The sequence below is a fragment of the Coturnix japonica genome, chromosome 5, assembly GCF_001577835.2.
Source record: "Coturnix japonica isolate 7356 chromosome 5, Coturnix japonica 2.1, whole genome shotgun sequence".
NCBI lineage: Eukaryota > Metazoa > Chordata > Aves > Galliformes > Phasianidae > Coturnix > Coturnix japonica.
In genome coordinates, this window is record NC_029520.1 from 28,878,045 (window position 1) to 28,894,596 (window position 16,552).

Consider the following 16,552-nt stretch of genomic DNA (forward strand, 5'->3'; position numbering starts at 1 on the left):
CAGTCAGAAAATCAGGTTTTCTCCTCTGTTTTACCCAAAGTTAAAAGGTGCTATTCTTTTGTTAATGTTTGAACTCTTCTTTTAAACACCCTTTGACTGACTGAGGATTTGATTTAAAATGAAGAGCCTAGAAGTTAATTTCTACATGTATCACAATGGGCTTGCATTTTTAGTTGTGTAATTTTTAATATTCTGGCTCATTTGAGACTAGTCCTAGCAATCACAAAATTCTGATAATAGTCTGTGTTGTCACTTTATGAATATAACAGCTTGCAAAACAAAATATATTAATCTTTGAAAAAATGTGAATATTTTTAATGATTAAAAGACAAGTTTCTGTTGCCATTGATAGGATCTTTAAAATACCACCCACTTGTGAAATGCACGTTATATGCCTGTTCTATGAGTAAGAGCTGCTGAATGTCCTCAATTCCTGTTGACACTAGTGGAAACTGGAAAACTCTTTAGCACCCAGGTAATTGCTGACAAGCATGATCTTAAAGCCAGTAATATTGAAAAAATGGATTTCCCACCACAAACATAATAAAACATCTTTTGCTTTTTGAGTATTTGGTGTTAATTTCCTGTAATTATTACAGGTACAAATATTTACAAGCAGAACTAACAATTTTAAAAGTGACTTATTTTCACAAGGGAAAAGGTTAGAAAGATCTTGTCCAGGTTTCTCTCCTTCATTTTATATTATGGTTTTGTTTAGGGGGTTTTGTTTATTTATTGTTTTATGGAAGCTCCAAGAAGAAGAGTAAAAGGTTTTGTCTAACTGTTTTGTAGATTGTCCATTCTTATTGCATCAACATTAATTATTCTTGATGTATTTGTCCTGTAGAACCTTTTTGCTATTGTTGACAGAGAAAGTTTATACTTCTGTCAGAAGTGTAGTTTAAAAAAAACACTTCATTAAAGGTTTTCTTCTGTCCATTTTGTTTTTAAGAAAATATCAAAGGGAAAATGAAAAATGTCTCCAATAGTTATACATTAAAATTTCTTGCAAATGAGACTTAGATTTTCCACCACACGAACGCTTAAACCACAAGGTCACATAGATTATTACCAGGGTATTGTTTTCTCAGATTGATTATCCATTCCTTCCAAAAATGAAAAAGTTTGAAGAGGACTTAGGCCTTTTGTTTAACTAACTGAATTTAAATAAATGTTATGCAACCAGGATCAAATTTTTTTCATGCTGAGAAAGGGGGGGTGTCCCTGTGCTCAGAGCATGATGCATGTGCTTGATTACTACCAATGACACAGTAAATGTAGAATTACAATGACCTGTTAAGCAATTTCATTCTTCTTACTCAAACAAATGAACTTTGGTTCATGTTCCACAGTCACTGATGTTAATCATGTCTCTTATTTGGAATTTAGTAAATGATGTAATTATTTGTTTTAGTGTGATTCCCAGAGCTTCAGGAATATTTGCATATATATCAACTTAGAAACCGTATTTAGTATGATATGGAATGGAAACAATATATTGTTACCTCTTCAGTTTTTGTTTTTGCTTTTTGGCTTTTGACTTGGAAAGTTCAATTTATGAGAACTTTTAAGAACAAGATAGTCATTTACAAAAGTATGGAAGCAATTGTTAATTCTGTTGCCAAAATTTTATTTGTTGTACACTGCTATGTAAAGTGCTACATCTTTTATTGATTTTCAATACAGACTTCTCACAGAAGTGAACTGTCTTTGCCAAAGGGAGAGAACAAGGTTAGTGTGCCTGAACAAACTTTACAGACTCTTGTGAAAGAATGATTAGGATTTGATTTGTTTATCTGAATACTGCTGTATCAATTTGACTTAAAATATAACACAATGGTAATTCATAGATCATTGTGATACACAATAAAAAAAAATCAAGAATTTTTTGTGTTATGTTTGAGGGTTTTTTTATTATTTTATTCTTTCAGAAGGTACACACTGAATTTATCTGCAAAATGTATATGAGTGCTTTACTGTAACACCAGTGTATTTAAATTTTATTTTTGTTTTAGGTTTCTGAGAAATACGGTGTACACATTTGCGGAGAAGGTGGAGAATATGAAACATTCACTCTGGATTGCCCTCTCTTTAAGAAGAAAATAGTTGTGTAAGGAACAGTTTCTTCCATTTCATTATTTTAAAGCAATGAGAGCATTTTCACATTTAGCTTGAGGCAGCTTTTGTTGGCAGAGTGAAAAACATGTCCTCTAAGTTCACAAACACTCACTTTGTTTAACACTGGCCAAGTCCTCTGAAAACCTAAATCAATACCTGACAAGACGAGGCCTTCATAGAAAGCTATAAACTTCTTAGACATTTGCACTTTCGTTTACTTGCTGATTATAGCCTGCAGTAAAACTGGTACCTACACACTGACACTTTTATCCTTTCATGAAGTGTGAATTGCCTGTAATATTTATCTTTCATTACAGCTACATTTGATAAACTGCCACATCAGTAGCCTGTGGGTTCCATTAACTGTGTGTGTGTGCGCACAAGTGAGTGTGTGTAAGTTTAGCAGCTTAGAATGATGTCGAAAACATTTTACTTCTATTATTAGAGGATATTTTAAATACAAACACTGGATGAATCCATCTAATATATACTGAGTAGCTTTTTCCTTTGACATAAATTGCTAAAGTCTGTGTAGTGGGACATGAATAACACTTGAGTCTTGTAAATTTCTTTGTAGTCTGTTAAATAGCTAAGTCTGTTTGCTTTGAGTGAGATGTTTCAACTACTGTTCCCTTTCTTGTAAACAGATCAGTAGTCATGTATTGATGATGGCCATCTTACAGAAGGTCAGGATTTTTGTGCATATAGACATGGTAAAGATTTCACAGTGAAGATCTATTTCTTTCATTTTTCCAGACCACTGGTCTCTGTATAGAGCAGAGAACCAGAAAGCATTTCACTCTGCTCCATCACAGGGGGAGGTTGAGCGATAGATAAAATGTGAAAAGTTTAGTAACTGCTATAGTGGAAGTCTGCTGAGCTGAAGTATTAGTTGACTGCATGATATGTCTTACGTAGCCAACTATAAAACCAGTTGTGGCCTGTTCAGTATTTGTATTCATCACTTGCAACAAAATGTATACTTTGGAAGAAGGGTAGCTAAGTTTTAACTGATAGATGAAATATACCTGCGTAAGTTTTTGGCTTAAATTTTTTTAGTTTACTGTTTACGTTACTAACTATATTTGGTTTCTTATGTTACAGTTTAAATCTGGGTATTCCATTAGAATTTGATATACAACTGCCCAGTATTCATTTGGAAAGATCTCTTTGTACACCTGAGATTAAACAATTACTCAAGCTAGTTCTAAAATTCTATAGTGGAAACTGAATAGCTAGCTACACTGATATTTTGTTTCTCAGGCGTAATTAGGCCTGCTTAGCTGTCTCCTGCTTTGTTATAAAAGCGTACCTTTTAAGGGCCATTCATGTAAAAATCTATTACCTGGTGAGCTTTTACAATATTTGTAGTTTCTTTTTCATTAAATGTTGTTTAGTATCATTTGTTATTTGTGAATTATCACAATAATTCACAATTAATTAATTATTTTTATAATAATATAAAAAATAATATCACTCCCTCTCTACTCTGCCCTTGTGAGGCCCCATCTGGAGAACTGCGTCCAGGTGTGGAGCCCTCAGTACAAAAAAGACATGGAGATTCTGGAAAGGGTCCAGAGGAGGGCCACAAAGATGATCAGGGGGCTGGAGCACCTCCCCTATGAGGACAGGCTGAGGGAGTTGGGTTTGTTCAGCCTGGAGAAGAGAAGGTTGCGGGGTGACCTCATTGCAGCCTTTCAATACCTGAAGGGAACTTACTCCCAGGAGGGGAGTAAACTCTTCGAAAAGGCTGATAATAGCAGGACTAGGGGAAATGGTTTTAAGTTAAAAGAAGGATGTTAAGGGGAAGTTCTTTACTAGAAGAGTGGTTAGGTCCTGGAACAGGCTGCCCAGGGAGGTTGTGGATGCCCCGTCCTTGGAGGTGTTCAAGACCAGGTTGGACAGGGCTCTGGGCAACCTGATCTAGTAAAGGTGTATGTTTGGTGGCCCTGCTAGGCAGGGGGGTTGGAACTACATGATCCTTGAGGTTCCTTCCAACCCGGGTCATTCTGTGATTCTGTAATTATCTTTACAACTTTACTTAGTTTTTTATTCTTATTTTTCATATTCACTGGGTGAATCAAAACAGACTGTGTAATCATGTTTTTAAGCTGTTAGTTTCCAGATGCTTAAATAGCCATGATTGTGATATACGTCCTGATAATTATTTTTTAAACTTAAGTGGCATTGCAAGAGTTCCAAGGTAGAGGTTAAAACCTGTACAATTTTTTTCAGGGTTCATAAATTCCTTAGTGTAAGTTTCTGTGGAAGACATTGGTGATTATTCTTTCCCAAATAACAGTTACAGTATATTAACTTTGGCCAGCTGGTTGGCCAATACTCACCAAGCTACCCTCTCATTTTGCAGGGGAAAAAATTAAGGTGCAAAACTTACAGGTCAAGATAAGGGCAGAAAGATGGCTAAATTGAGACCATCATGGGCAAAACAGGCTTGGTTTGGAAAAGGATAACGGACTGCTCCATTGAACAGCTCAATTAAAATTAATAGGTTGCAGCTCCAGCCAGGAATCTTCTTTTGCTTTGGCTTTTCTTCTGTCTGTTGTCTCTTGGGCTGCAGGGGGCCAACATACTCCACCATGGGCTTACAGGGTACTTCTGCACCTGGAGTATTTCCTGTCCTCCTGTGCTGATCTTGGTGGCTGCAGGGCTGTTTTTCTCACTTTTCTTTTCTCACTCCTCTCACACAGCTGCTGTTCAGCATTTCTTACCCATCCTTAAATGAGTTACTCAGAGGTGCTACTTGTGTGGCCAGTGGTCTCAGTTTTCACCAGTCATAGGGGCCCTTTTGTAGCCAGCTGGAACTGGGGACAGTCCCTGGTCTCTTCTCACAGAAGGCATCCCTGCAGCCTCCCAAATGCGACTTTTGGGTAGCTTTTTCACTGGTTACTGCTTTTGTCACATGAAACTTGTGACTGTGTTTTCACATTGTCATCTTTGAATAAGGAAATCTGCTATATCAGGAAGAAAATAACCTTTCTGTGTCAGTTTTGGAGAAGTGGGAGTTGTTTTAATGTAAGAATATGTGGTTAATTTTGATTTTGAATATTAAATTAAGTCTTGCAAAACCATTCAGTCTTCATTTAAAAATATGCCTCACAAACCAAGCATGCCAAATTGAGTGAAATATTTGAAAATAAACAATATTCAGCAGAGAAACAAAGATCTTACAGCAGAAATACTCAACCAGGAGTCAGATGGGTTTTATCTGGTTTTACGAGAATGTCTGTTGTCATCTTTCTTATGCTCAGCATTTAAGCATTTAGACTCTGCCATTACATTCCTATTTATAGTGAGATTGATTGACACCTCTGGAAATCATATAGTTCTTGTCTACATAAGAGCTACCTAATACCTAATGTTATGATGAAGGCCCACTAGTATGTATGGAATATAGAATGCTTCAATTTGTTTTCCTTCTAAGTTAAATTGATGTGCTGAAAATGTTTTGGAAGTATAATTTTGCATTGATTACTTTTTCATTAGCTCTGTGATTAGGTTTAGAAACAAAACTAGATATGTAAACTTGAGGAGAAAATGACAAAGGAGACCTGCCCTAACTTGTGTTTGCTTTGTGAAAATATTACTCTCAAGTTTAATGTATTTTCCCAGTTCTTCAAGATGATTTGAAGGATCAGACTGGGACAGTTTTTTCAAACTATTTTTTGTTGTTGTCTAAAGTCTTCAAGAAATTCCTGGTTTTCTGTCATAACATAATGATGTTCCTAAGGAAAATTATGACTTTGAGTATGAGATAGACTTCTCTCACTATTTTCAGAACCGCTCAAGTGACTGGGTTTTTTTGATAAGCTCTCTACTATTAATGTTCTTTAGCTATTTACTTCTTTTACTGTCTCCTGAGCTATACATAATGCCAAGTAAAGGACTTCCTGTGTTTTGAATTGGTGACTTATTACTGATAACAAAACTCTTATACCACCTATTTGTTGTATTTAGTATTGAATAACACAGTACAGAGAGGCTGACAGAAAATGAATTAATTGAAGAAACATATTTTATCTGCTATATATTGCAATGCTCTTTTCAACACCACATAATCTAGCTATTTGGAGAAATATTAGCATTTTAAACCAAATACCTACTGTGGTGCCATCCATGTGTTAACTGTCTGTTTCAGGAATGCATTTCATACTTAGAAGACATGTTACTGTTTACAGTGCTTCTTGAGCAACAGATAAGATCTAAAAGCTACAGTTATAGAACTATTAGGACAAGTATCAATGTTTAGCATGCATGCTGCACTGTTGAATTTGTACATGTGGGAATAGTTTCTTTTACTCTGTAAAAGTATTTTTTTTTTAAAGTTACTATTTGTTTAAATTGTACAAAATTGTACAATGAATAACCCTAAAATATCATTTTTCCACTTGGATATAAGCTTTTCTGAAATTTAAAGTAACTACTGCATCACTGAATAGTACCAGACTTCCCCATTGGTGTTGTATCTTTCAATAGAAAGCAGTGCTTATTGAGGTGTTATCCTCTGACATCATTGCCATCTCAAAGTATGTTTTCATGCTTTCCATCAATGTAGTCCTAGAACTAAAAATTTCTGAAGTGATATTCTAGCCATTTACAAAATTTCTATTTGAATTAGTAGGCACTGTGACCATTTGAAAAGAATTAATTTAATTTTAAGGAGCTATCATTAAGAAGTCCTAAAAGAATTTGAATTTTCAGTCATAAAAGTCTTGATAGTAACTCTCAAGAATGAAGCTATAAACTTGACAATCAATAAATTAAAAGCTTATTGATAGTGAATTAAAAGTTTTTATGCTAAAGGTACGTTGTATTATAGTGATGGTGATTGCATTAAGGAGTTTTGATTATAAATGCTAAGCCACATTTTATAAAGCAGATATTTCTGTTAGCTTTATGCTTTCATTAAGTCAGTGGAATCTAGCCAACTTCAGCTGTTTCCAGTATGCATGTATCATTACTAGAGATCTTGTTTGGAATCCCCAGGCCAAACTCATTGAATACTGTGAAGTTTTAAGAGCACTGTGATTTCAAGAAAATTATCTGTATGTCTTCAGCATTTCTTATAGGAATTTTCAGGTTTTCTTGTAATGCATCTCAGTTTCTCACTTTCTGATACTTATTTCCTAGAGCTACCTTTTGCTTAAGTAGTAAAACCGTGCAGATGGAAATAACAGATAAAGCCTCTTGTGAATCAAAATGTGACAGATTGTGTCTGTAAAAATAAAAGCTACAATTAACTAATTTGAATCAGCACACAGTAAGTTTATCATTGCTACCAACACATTTGGCATTAAAAAGTTGTGTCTAGTAGTCTTCAGTATCAGATGCAAGATGGTCAAATCAGTCAGTTTCTCAGCGTGAAATATTGCATGGTGTTAATACTTTAAGAGCTAGTCCCTGGAGCATTAATGATGAAAAACAGACTTTTAAAAATCTCACATTGATAAAATGAAAAGATTGCATTACTTATTAGTCTCTGGAATGCAAAATATAATGTCAATTATGATTGCATAGGCTATATCTAAATAAATATCTTCATTCCGAACTGGATGTATAAATTATTCCTTTTGAAACTTATTGAAAATAGCATGCTGTTCATCAGAATAATTTTGTATGGCAAAAACTTTCTTAATTGTTTTAAAAAAAGATTCTTGATTATCTTGCAGTCTTTTACACAGTGAAGCATTATCAACATGTTAAATTGTACATTAATATATATGTGATTCTGATAACTTTGCATTTCAGAGATTCTGCAAAAGTGGTTATGCATTCAGCTGATGCATTTGCACCAGTGGCCTACCTTCATTTTCTGAAAATGCACCTGGAGAATAAGGCAAGTAAATTCCTAATGTTATCTCCCCTTAAAGCTGTGTGCATGTTTTTTTTGTGTTGCATAGTTTGAAGTTAAGCTACACCTTCTCATTTGTGTTCTTTGAAATAAAGATGTACATATTTAGTTGAATTTCAGAACGTGACAAATGAAGTACTCAGTATAAATGCTTGGATGATGAATGAATGAAGGTCTTATATTTGTGTAGCATTTTTCCATTTTGAAACTTTAACGTATTCAACTGGCATGGGGCAGTCAAGTGACTGGCTGCATCATACAGCCAGCCCCAGAGTAGAATGCATCTGTATTTGGAACCGTATGAACAGCGTTGATTTGCTTGGAGGTGTCATCTCTTTATGCTGTTTCTGTTGCAGAGTGGACGATTCTAAAACCCTCTGAACCCTAGTGCTCAAGTACCAAACATCTTTTCTGTATGAAAGTTATGTCTAATGAATTACTTTAAAACAGTGAAGATATCCTGATCAATGAGCTTGAAAGAATTGTCAGTAGTTAGCAGGGATTCCCTCAGTAGTTTTTGTCATATATACATCTCAGTTTTCATACCTATATACTCTTTTCTACTTTTCTCTTATTATCTTGCAGGTAAAATATGTGGGTTTTTTTTATTCCTTAATATTTTTAAGTGCTTCAACTTTGTTGGAGCTGATCTTCCTACCACTACTGCAGTCATCTTTTTATAGTCCTTCCCATTTCTTTCTATGCTTTGCCAATCACTGAACCTCTTCTGGTTGAAGGGATTGTTACCAAATGCTATTACGGTTATTACAATTTTAATTTATATCTCATTTCTCTTGAGAGATTAATTTTATTTTATTTTATTGTATTTTATTTTTTGTGTGCGCATATTTATTACCTTTCGTAATGTAATAATTTTATACAGATAAAATCTGTGGTTTTTTTTTTTATGCTATGGTAACCTCACTGTTCCCATAAAAAGTGAATTGAATTTTATTCTGTTTGTTTCTATTTTGAGACTTCTTTCAGATACAAAATGGTAAAGTATATGTGAGGAGAAACAGAATGTCAACTAACTACATGAAACAAACCCAAATAGGCTGAATAATTGAAAATCTGGAGACACGTGGAACTAGTGATGACATATTAATATTTCTTTGGGGGTCCTGACTTTTCTTGCTTATGGCAAACTTAATGCTAAAATGCACCATATATCACTAAAAAGTGACAGTCTAGGGAAAAAGAAAAACACAAAGCTTTACATAAATCAGGAAAACGTTATATTAAAATGCATAATATTTTATATAAGAATCAAGATTTTCACTTTTATTTGAATGGAAACTCTTGCCCTTCTTATGTAGATGTTTTAGATTTGGTTAAAGCCTCACAATTTCAGGCAGTATTGTAATAAATCTTATTTCATATTCCTTGTAGACAAAGCTGTCAGACTCCTAGAGGCATAAGGTTTACAGAGGTATACCCTGGATTTTAGTATATAGACAATATCTTGTAGAAATAAAAGGAAAATAGTCTGTTTTCTGCCGTGTCTATGTCATGAGGAAAAGCATTAGAATCTTTTGGCTGCAGGTTAATTTTGCATCATGTTAAAATGAGCTCACTATTCAAGAATAGTGTTAATATTGAGAGCCAGTCAGTCCTTCAGAGCACAGCATGTTACTAGGCACAGTTTATCTTTGTAATGATAGAGAGGTCTTTAAGATTAATATGCCTGTAGCACTGTACTTTTTCTCACTCCTTCATGCTTTACAAGCCCTTCAAAAAATTTTAGGTATCAGTAGTTCAGCAATTGAAAGTCAGTCATAAAATAACAAATCACTGATCGGAAAAAAAAACCAAAAAAACAAAACAATTTTAGTTTCAGACTTTCAAAAGATTACTGAAATTTGAGCAAAAATTTTCAATGAGAATGAAAAATGTATAAATGTAGACACTTATCTAAGCTCTTTGTAGAAACTGTTGATTGACTGTACAGTGATGTGTAATTCATCATGACATACATTTTGTTATCATTTCAGCATTTAACATATTTCAGCTGAAATATGTATTTTTAATTTTTATTTTTGTATTCAATTTAACTTAGTGATATGGCACAGATGGTAATTTTACATTCTTTGAAATTTACCTTATTACTGCTGTGCACTTGTTATGCTAGGTGTACCTTAGTCTCTGCTGTCTTTCTTCCTCTAGAATGTATTTTCTTCAGATAAATCTCTTCTTGTTTAACTACAAAGCTTGGGTAGAAATTTGTTTTAGATTGTTTCTGGCAGCAAAATGAGCCCCTGTGCCTGGGGGAAAATAACATCTTACTTACTGTTCTGATTTAATATGTATGAAACCACAAGATGCATTCTACTATATTTGAAAGTTTTTTCTTCTTACTTCCTTTTTTTTCTTTCATTAGCAGTGACACCAAAGCAGATTAAGAGATAATTAAATGTACGATTTTATTATTAGACTAATATTAGAATTTCAGCAAAAAAGCAGCTTAAGAAAACTGTTTTCCAAAGGTATTCTACAGAAACATTGAGAATAAATAGTGCTCATGAAACACGCATGCTTAAAATTCATTATTGCTTCATTTACTTCATTGTGGGGAAAAAAAAAAAAAGGTTACCACTTTGATATACATCAAATAGATACCTACCTTCATTGCTGTTTCACTTTTCCAATAACTGTGACTTTGCATGTTTAAACTGTAAGATATTCTTTGCTGAGGGGAGGCAATTTCTGAAGCATTTTCCAGTAAATCAAATGTAACAGATTTTTGCATGCAGTATAATTGTAATATTTTTCAATTATGGCAAAATATAACTGCTTAAAACTGCAAGGGTTTCTGGTTTTTTGTTTGTTTGTTTGTTTGTTTTTAATTTACAGCAAATTTAACTTTCAAAACCTTTGCATTTGCCCCATCTCATACTGTTCTGTTACTATGATAAACTATATTGGGTTTTGAATTATTAGAAACAGAAATTAAGGCTTCTGGAGCTTCTTATGTAATAATTCTTTCTGAGAATATTTTTGATAACAGTAGTGAATGTATTAACTATCAGTCATGCTTTAAGATTTGCTCTTTGTCACATTTAATAATGAGTGCTCTGTTCCCTGAGTCCCAGTGAGTAGGAGTACATATACGTAAAACAATGCCAGCTGTCAAACTGTAGCCCCTTAGGTTAGAGTTAGTCCAGGATTAGAAAGAACCATGTAGCTTTCTATCTACACTTGGCAGAAGAAATGGAGCCTGATTACCTGCAACAGATAAAGGAGTCATGTTTGATGCTGTACTTCCTTGGCACGTAGTAATGCATTGTATTTACCTGCTATGAAATGATATTCATTCATTTTTCCATATCTGGGTGGAACGTTTTGCTGAAATGCAAGCAGTTGTGTCTCTGTTAAACATCAGCAAATAAATTTCAAAGGCTAATTTAGAGATGACTTTTTAAAATATTTCAAAAAGTCAGGAAAGGTGCTTGGTAGATATGTACATGCCTTTTATACTGAAGGAGTATAATCGTGGAGGTTAGATTCAATTAACTTTGTGGCCTTTTTCTGTCTTGTTTCTTCTATCTGAATTATTTTAATCCATCTGCACCTAGCATGTTAGGAATTAGACTTTATAATTGGAGCATGGAAGGGAATTTTGCTGTTTTGTTGGTGGCATTTTTTTTAATACTTTGCCATCACTGTGGGAAACTATAGTTTGTAACAAATAACTTCACAAACTTTGTAACAAATAATTGCAGACATCTTTTTGTTGTACATTGATTCATTTCAAACAGTAGGATAATAACTGAATGATTTTTCCATGCTTCATTTGGTTGCAGATTAAGTCCAGTTCTCAGAAAAAAATAGATATTTTTGGAGAGGTCTCTTCATTACTTTAAAATCTTTCAGAGTAAAGGACATTCTTTCATATGTGTCTGTATGTATTACTTGATATACTGCAAGGGATATACATGGTCTCCCTCTACTGCAAGGGATGTACATAGTCTCCCTCATTATATTTATTCCAAGGAGTTTTGTTATCAAGGTAAGTTGCAAAGAACAGATCATCACAGTCCTCATATGTCTTATGTCTCACAAGCTCTCTATTGTGCTATATTCTCATTGCTGCTTAGTGGAAAACCTTCAGTTTTGGAATTTTGTTGTGATGGGTTTTTATACCAGTTTCTATGGTGGCGAATGTAAGCTTTTTAAGAAGACAATCTGTTGTTTTCATAAAAGACCACTACATGGAATTTCAGCTATATCAGTAAGAGTCCTAGTTCCAAGGCTTTTTCAACCAGAGAATTTGGATCTTGGAACACTTGTGCATTTGCTTAACTTCGTTCTGTGCATTTGCTTAACTTCATTCTGAGTGTGCTTACATCAGTGACAAGAGTTATATGAATATAGTTAACCATATGCATGTGTGCAGGCTCTGATCCAAAATTAGTTTGGTATCACAATGTACAGTGGGTGAGGGAAAAACAGTCTACACAAATGGGAAAATACATTGCTTCTGTGAAGTAACATGAAAATGTTATGTGGTAAAATAGGCTCAGTAAGATTTAATTAAAATATCATTATAGCAAGCTTGTTTTTTTTTATTTTTATTTTTTAATAATGACAGTGTTATTCAAAGAAAGTCTGTTTGTGGCAGTCTGTAACTTTAGGATTTATGTCCTTAGATTATTTTCTCTATTAACAGCAGTGGAAGATTAGCATTTGTATGAGATTTGAATATAACTACTCAGCAGAGTCTGGCTGCTCTAGTTATACTGGAATTGAGCCTGTTCTTTGTGTGCCAGGTTCCACACCTAATGCTTCTGCCAAAGCCTACACCTGTACTCCTGTTGAATGTGATTGATTAGCTATGTTTTTGGAGCATTGTAGGAGTGAGCTGTGAATGAATCATTGTGATATATTGTAGCCATTGAAATTAGTGATAGCCTATAATTGTTTTTATAGTCTTTGATGTATCTAAGAAGCCTCAAAGAATTTCTAGGATGTGGTAACTAACTGCTTGTGTATGTGTGTAAACATGCATGATTTTATTTATATTTGTGAAGCAATATTGATATGATCACTTATAAAATATTAAAAACTTAGGAAAAAATGGATTTGACAGTTGATTATCTGAAAATTTAGTGTGTCATACATTTGAGTTATTTGTAATATAATAATAATAATATAATAATGTATATAATGTATTATAATAATATAATAATGTAATATAATAATAATAAACTAATAATAATATATATATTATTAGTGCTACACAGAAGTGCTGTAGGTTTCACCACACCACTTGTAATAAAGTCTGTGAGTCTTACTGTAGGTCATGAATTTTTTTGTGAAGCACTTTTACAGAAAAGATGTTTAGAAACATAGTTGAAAGAGCAATCTTCACAGACAGCATGAAAACTGAATAGGTGCTCTTTTCACATTCTCTTGCATTATGTCATAAATCCAATCATCCTTATTAGGTAACGGAGAGAATTTACAGTTATCTATCAATACTAGATGTCTCAGAAGATATTTATGTAAAGCCTGACAAAATCAAGAAACAAGCTGGAACTCCCCCTTTCTAGTCAGTGTATTTTTATCCCAGTAATTCTTTGTTAACCATTTAAATGCAATATAATGCTATTGAAGTTAAAAACCAGGTGTTTTAATGAGAAAGGAACAGAAGCAAACAATGAGCAAACAGAAAAGAACACAGCATTGTCATAGTGTCATTCATGTCATTGTCTGTGCATTCTCAAAGGCTATTACCAAGTGATGCGTTTATTGCATTAGTACTCTCTGAATGTCCATGCTCTAATTCTAGTCGTTTGTTTCATGACGGACTTCACAATTTTGTCAGCATAAGCAGCTAACTCAAAAAATGCATCATTTGCAAGGATGCTATAGCACTTATAGTGCTTGGTGCTACTTAGCAGCGTATGTATATTTCTATGAAGAGCTGTGTTGTGGAACTTTTATTATTTTCTTCATCTTGATTGTTGTAGCATAATCAAATTTTAGATCTGTAATTGAATTAGATTTCTGCTACTTCATTTTTATTCTGTAAGTCGTAACTGAATAGCTAGTTGGCTGTCAGGTGTTCCCTAGGTAATGGCAGAATATATTGACTGATGTCAGTAGTCGAAGGTGTAATTCAGTGAATGGGAAGTGGTATAGATGCTGCTGGATACTTGTGCGTTGTAGTGTTTGAATGAACATAGTGTTTGTGATAAATTGCAGTTTTCATTTTTGTGCTACAGCATTACTTTTTGTTGACTTCTTTTAACATCTCATGTACCATTGATTCACGTAAGGTAGATTATTCCTCTGATGTCCATCCTTTTCTTGGAATTAATAGAATGAGGTCCAATGAAAGATCACCAGCTCTTCTTAGTGCATAGTTTTAGATTTTGCAACACTCCCCTTGAGCCCTGTTAGAGGCAGCTGAACTGAGTTTCCTCTCAAAGTAAAGACCTGTTTTGTAATATAGCTTTTCCTAAAAATTTCCAAAACCCTACTTTCACTTAACTTTTTCACTTAACTGGTGAAACATCAATGTAAATATAGAGCTCTCATCACAGACTTCTGATATGTAGTATGAATTTGTGCCTTTTTGGTTTCTTTATTATTTTTGCTTAATATCAAGAACTTTTAAAGTTACTACTAGATATGCTTTGTTTTCCAATGGAAAAATATAAAAAAATGTATAAAATTGACTTTATTTCTGAAAAATTTTATATTCAGAATTGACTGGTAACCTTTCATATAACCTGTTATTTGACAGCTTGTTCAGATCTAGTTCTTTATAAACAGAGAATGCAGAGTGTTACACTTTGGGTGACCTTACGTCATATAACTTATGCATTTATGTGTGCTTTGCTGTATAATATTGATGTTCTTTTTCATAGAGATTTGCATAGGAATTCCATATTCAGTGCAATTAATTTGTGGGCTAAAACAATATTCAGTAGTTTTTAATCCTATATTAAGGGTTCATATTTTGTCACCTTTTTGACTTGCTCTCTTAGGTTTTATCATGATTTTCTGAATGTATTTCAGAAGTGTGCAAAACAAAATATATCGTTTTTATGTGGTATATAAAGATAAGATGTTTGAGTAGTATCTGGAGCTGCAGCATCATTTGGTTAAGTTTCATGGACAAATTCAGTCATACAACATTCAGTTCGTTTTCTCTTTAGGTGAATACAAGTAGTGTTTGCCAAGCTAGTGATGCCAAAGTCAGCACGTCCTGCAGATTAGGCTGCACTGGAAAATGAGATGAAAGAGAGTTGTGGTTCTGACTGTTGATCTAAAAATAAAAATAGATACATGTGTATGCTATAATCACACAACTTGTTGAAAGCATAGTGAGTACAGTGTTTTGGAAGACTTATCGGTGTATGCTTTTTGCATTAGAAGGCACGCTGGGTAGTTTTCTTTCCTAGGCCCAGAAAAGCATTTAGAAGTACAGAATCGCCAAGGTTGGAAACAAGCCTGTTGCATTGCCTGGGGTTGTTGTGGCCAAAGTATAGGACCTGGAAGTTGGCATTGTTGAACTTCATCCCATTGACTTCAGCCCAGCTATCCTACCTGTCTAGGTCACTCTGTAGGGCCTTTCTATCCCCTGGCAGATTGGCATTTCTTCCTAACTTGGTGTCATCTGCAAACTTACTGAGGAAGCACTTGATCTCCTAGTCCAGGTTGTCAGTAAAGATACTAAACAGGACAAGCCCTGATGCTGACTCTTAGGGAATGCCACTCATGGCCAGTCACCAGTTGGGTTTAACTCCATTCACCACCACTTTCTGGACCCAGCCATCCAGCCAGTTCTTTAACCAGCAAAGGGTATACTTGTCCAAGTCGTGGGCTGCCAGCTTCTCTAGGAGAGTACTGTGGAAGACAGTGTCAAAGGCTTTGCTGAAGTCTACATAGTCTATCTAGTGGTAGTCCATCTGCTGCATGTATAGAATTTAGGAAAAAAAAGAAGACACCATACGTTATTTTTCTTCCTTATCAAGATGTTTCTGAAAAATGCTGTTCTATGTATCTCAACATTCTGAGCATTCTAAAGCTTGTGGAGTCTGATGGAGTGCATAGTCTTTTCATGAGGTGAGTGGAATAAGGCTTACAGTGGCTGCATTTACTCGAGATTTAACAGGGTTTTAAAACTTTTCTTGTAGTCTTTTGCATTGTCTCAAGTGTTTACTGACAGAATTAATTATCAAGTTGCTACTATTGTGCTCTTGTTCCTTTTTTCCCTTAGTTATTATATTTTTTTTTTGCAAACATAGCTGTCCTGCAAAGTTGTGGAAAAGTGTTTCTTTATCATCCTATCTCTTATCTGAAGTTTCCTTGTTTCTCATACTGGTTGTTATTGCTTACTAAACCTGGAATTTGAACCCATATAGTGTATCAATGGAAACATATTGTATGCTGGTAATTTTGCAATCTAGATAGTGGGGAAAACTGTAATTGTTTGCTCTTCTATTAATTCTTCTAAGCTTAGGTGCTTGTAAAGCTGAAGTAGTTTTAGTAATTAAAACAGAAAGCTTGAATGATGAAATATGATTATTTCACGTTACATGGCATGCTGTTTAC

General features: G+C 34.2%; 1 protein-coding gene across 6 annotated transcripts in view; it reads left to right on the forward strand.

Moving 5' to 3' along the window:
- Positions 1–16,552, forward strand: part of DPH6 (diphthamine biosynthesis 6) — a 179,224-nt gene that overhangs the window by 57,995 nt on the left and 104,677 nt on the right. For 5 of the 6 annotated variants that reach the window (XM_015864893.2, XM_015864901.2, XM_015864897.2 and 2 more), the window contains exons 7-9: positions 1,687–1,731; positions 2,016–2,110; positions 7,885–7,972. In XM_015864893.2, the coding sequence (XP_015720379.1) occupies positions 1,687–1,731; positions 2,016–2,110; positions 7,885–7,972 (228 nt within the window). The remainder of the gene's footprint in view (positions 1–1,686; positions 1,732–2,015; positions 2,111–7,884; positions 7,973–16,552) is intronic. The other variant, XM_015864898.2, reaches the window with a different exon arrangement.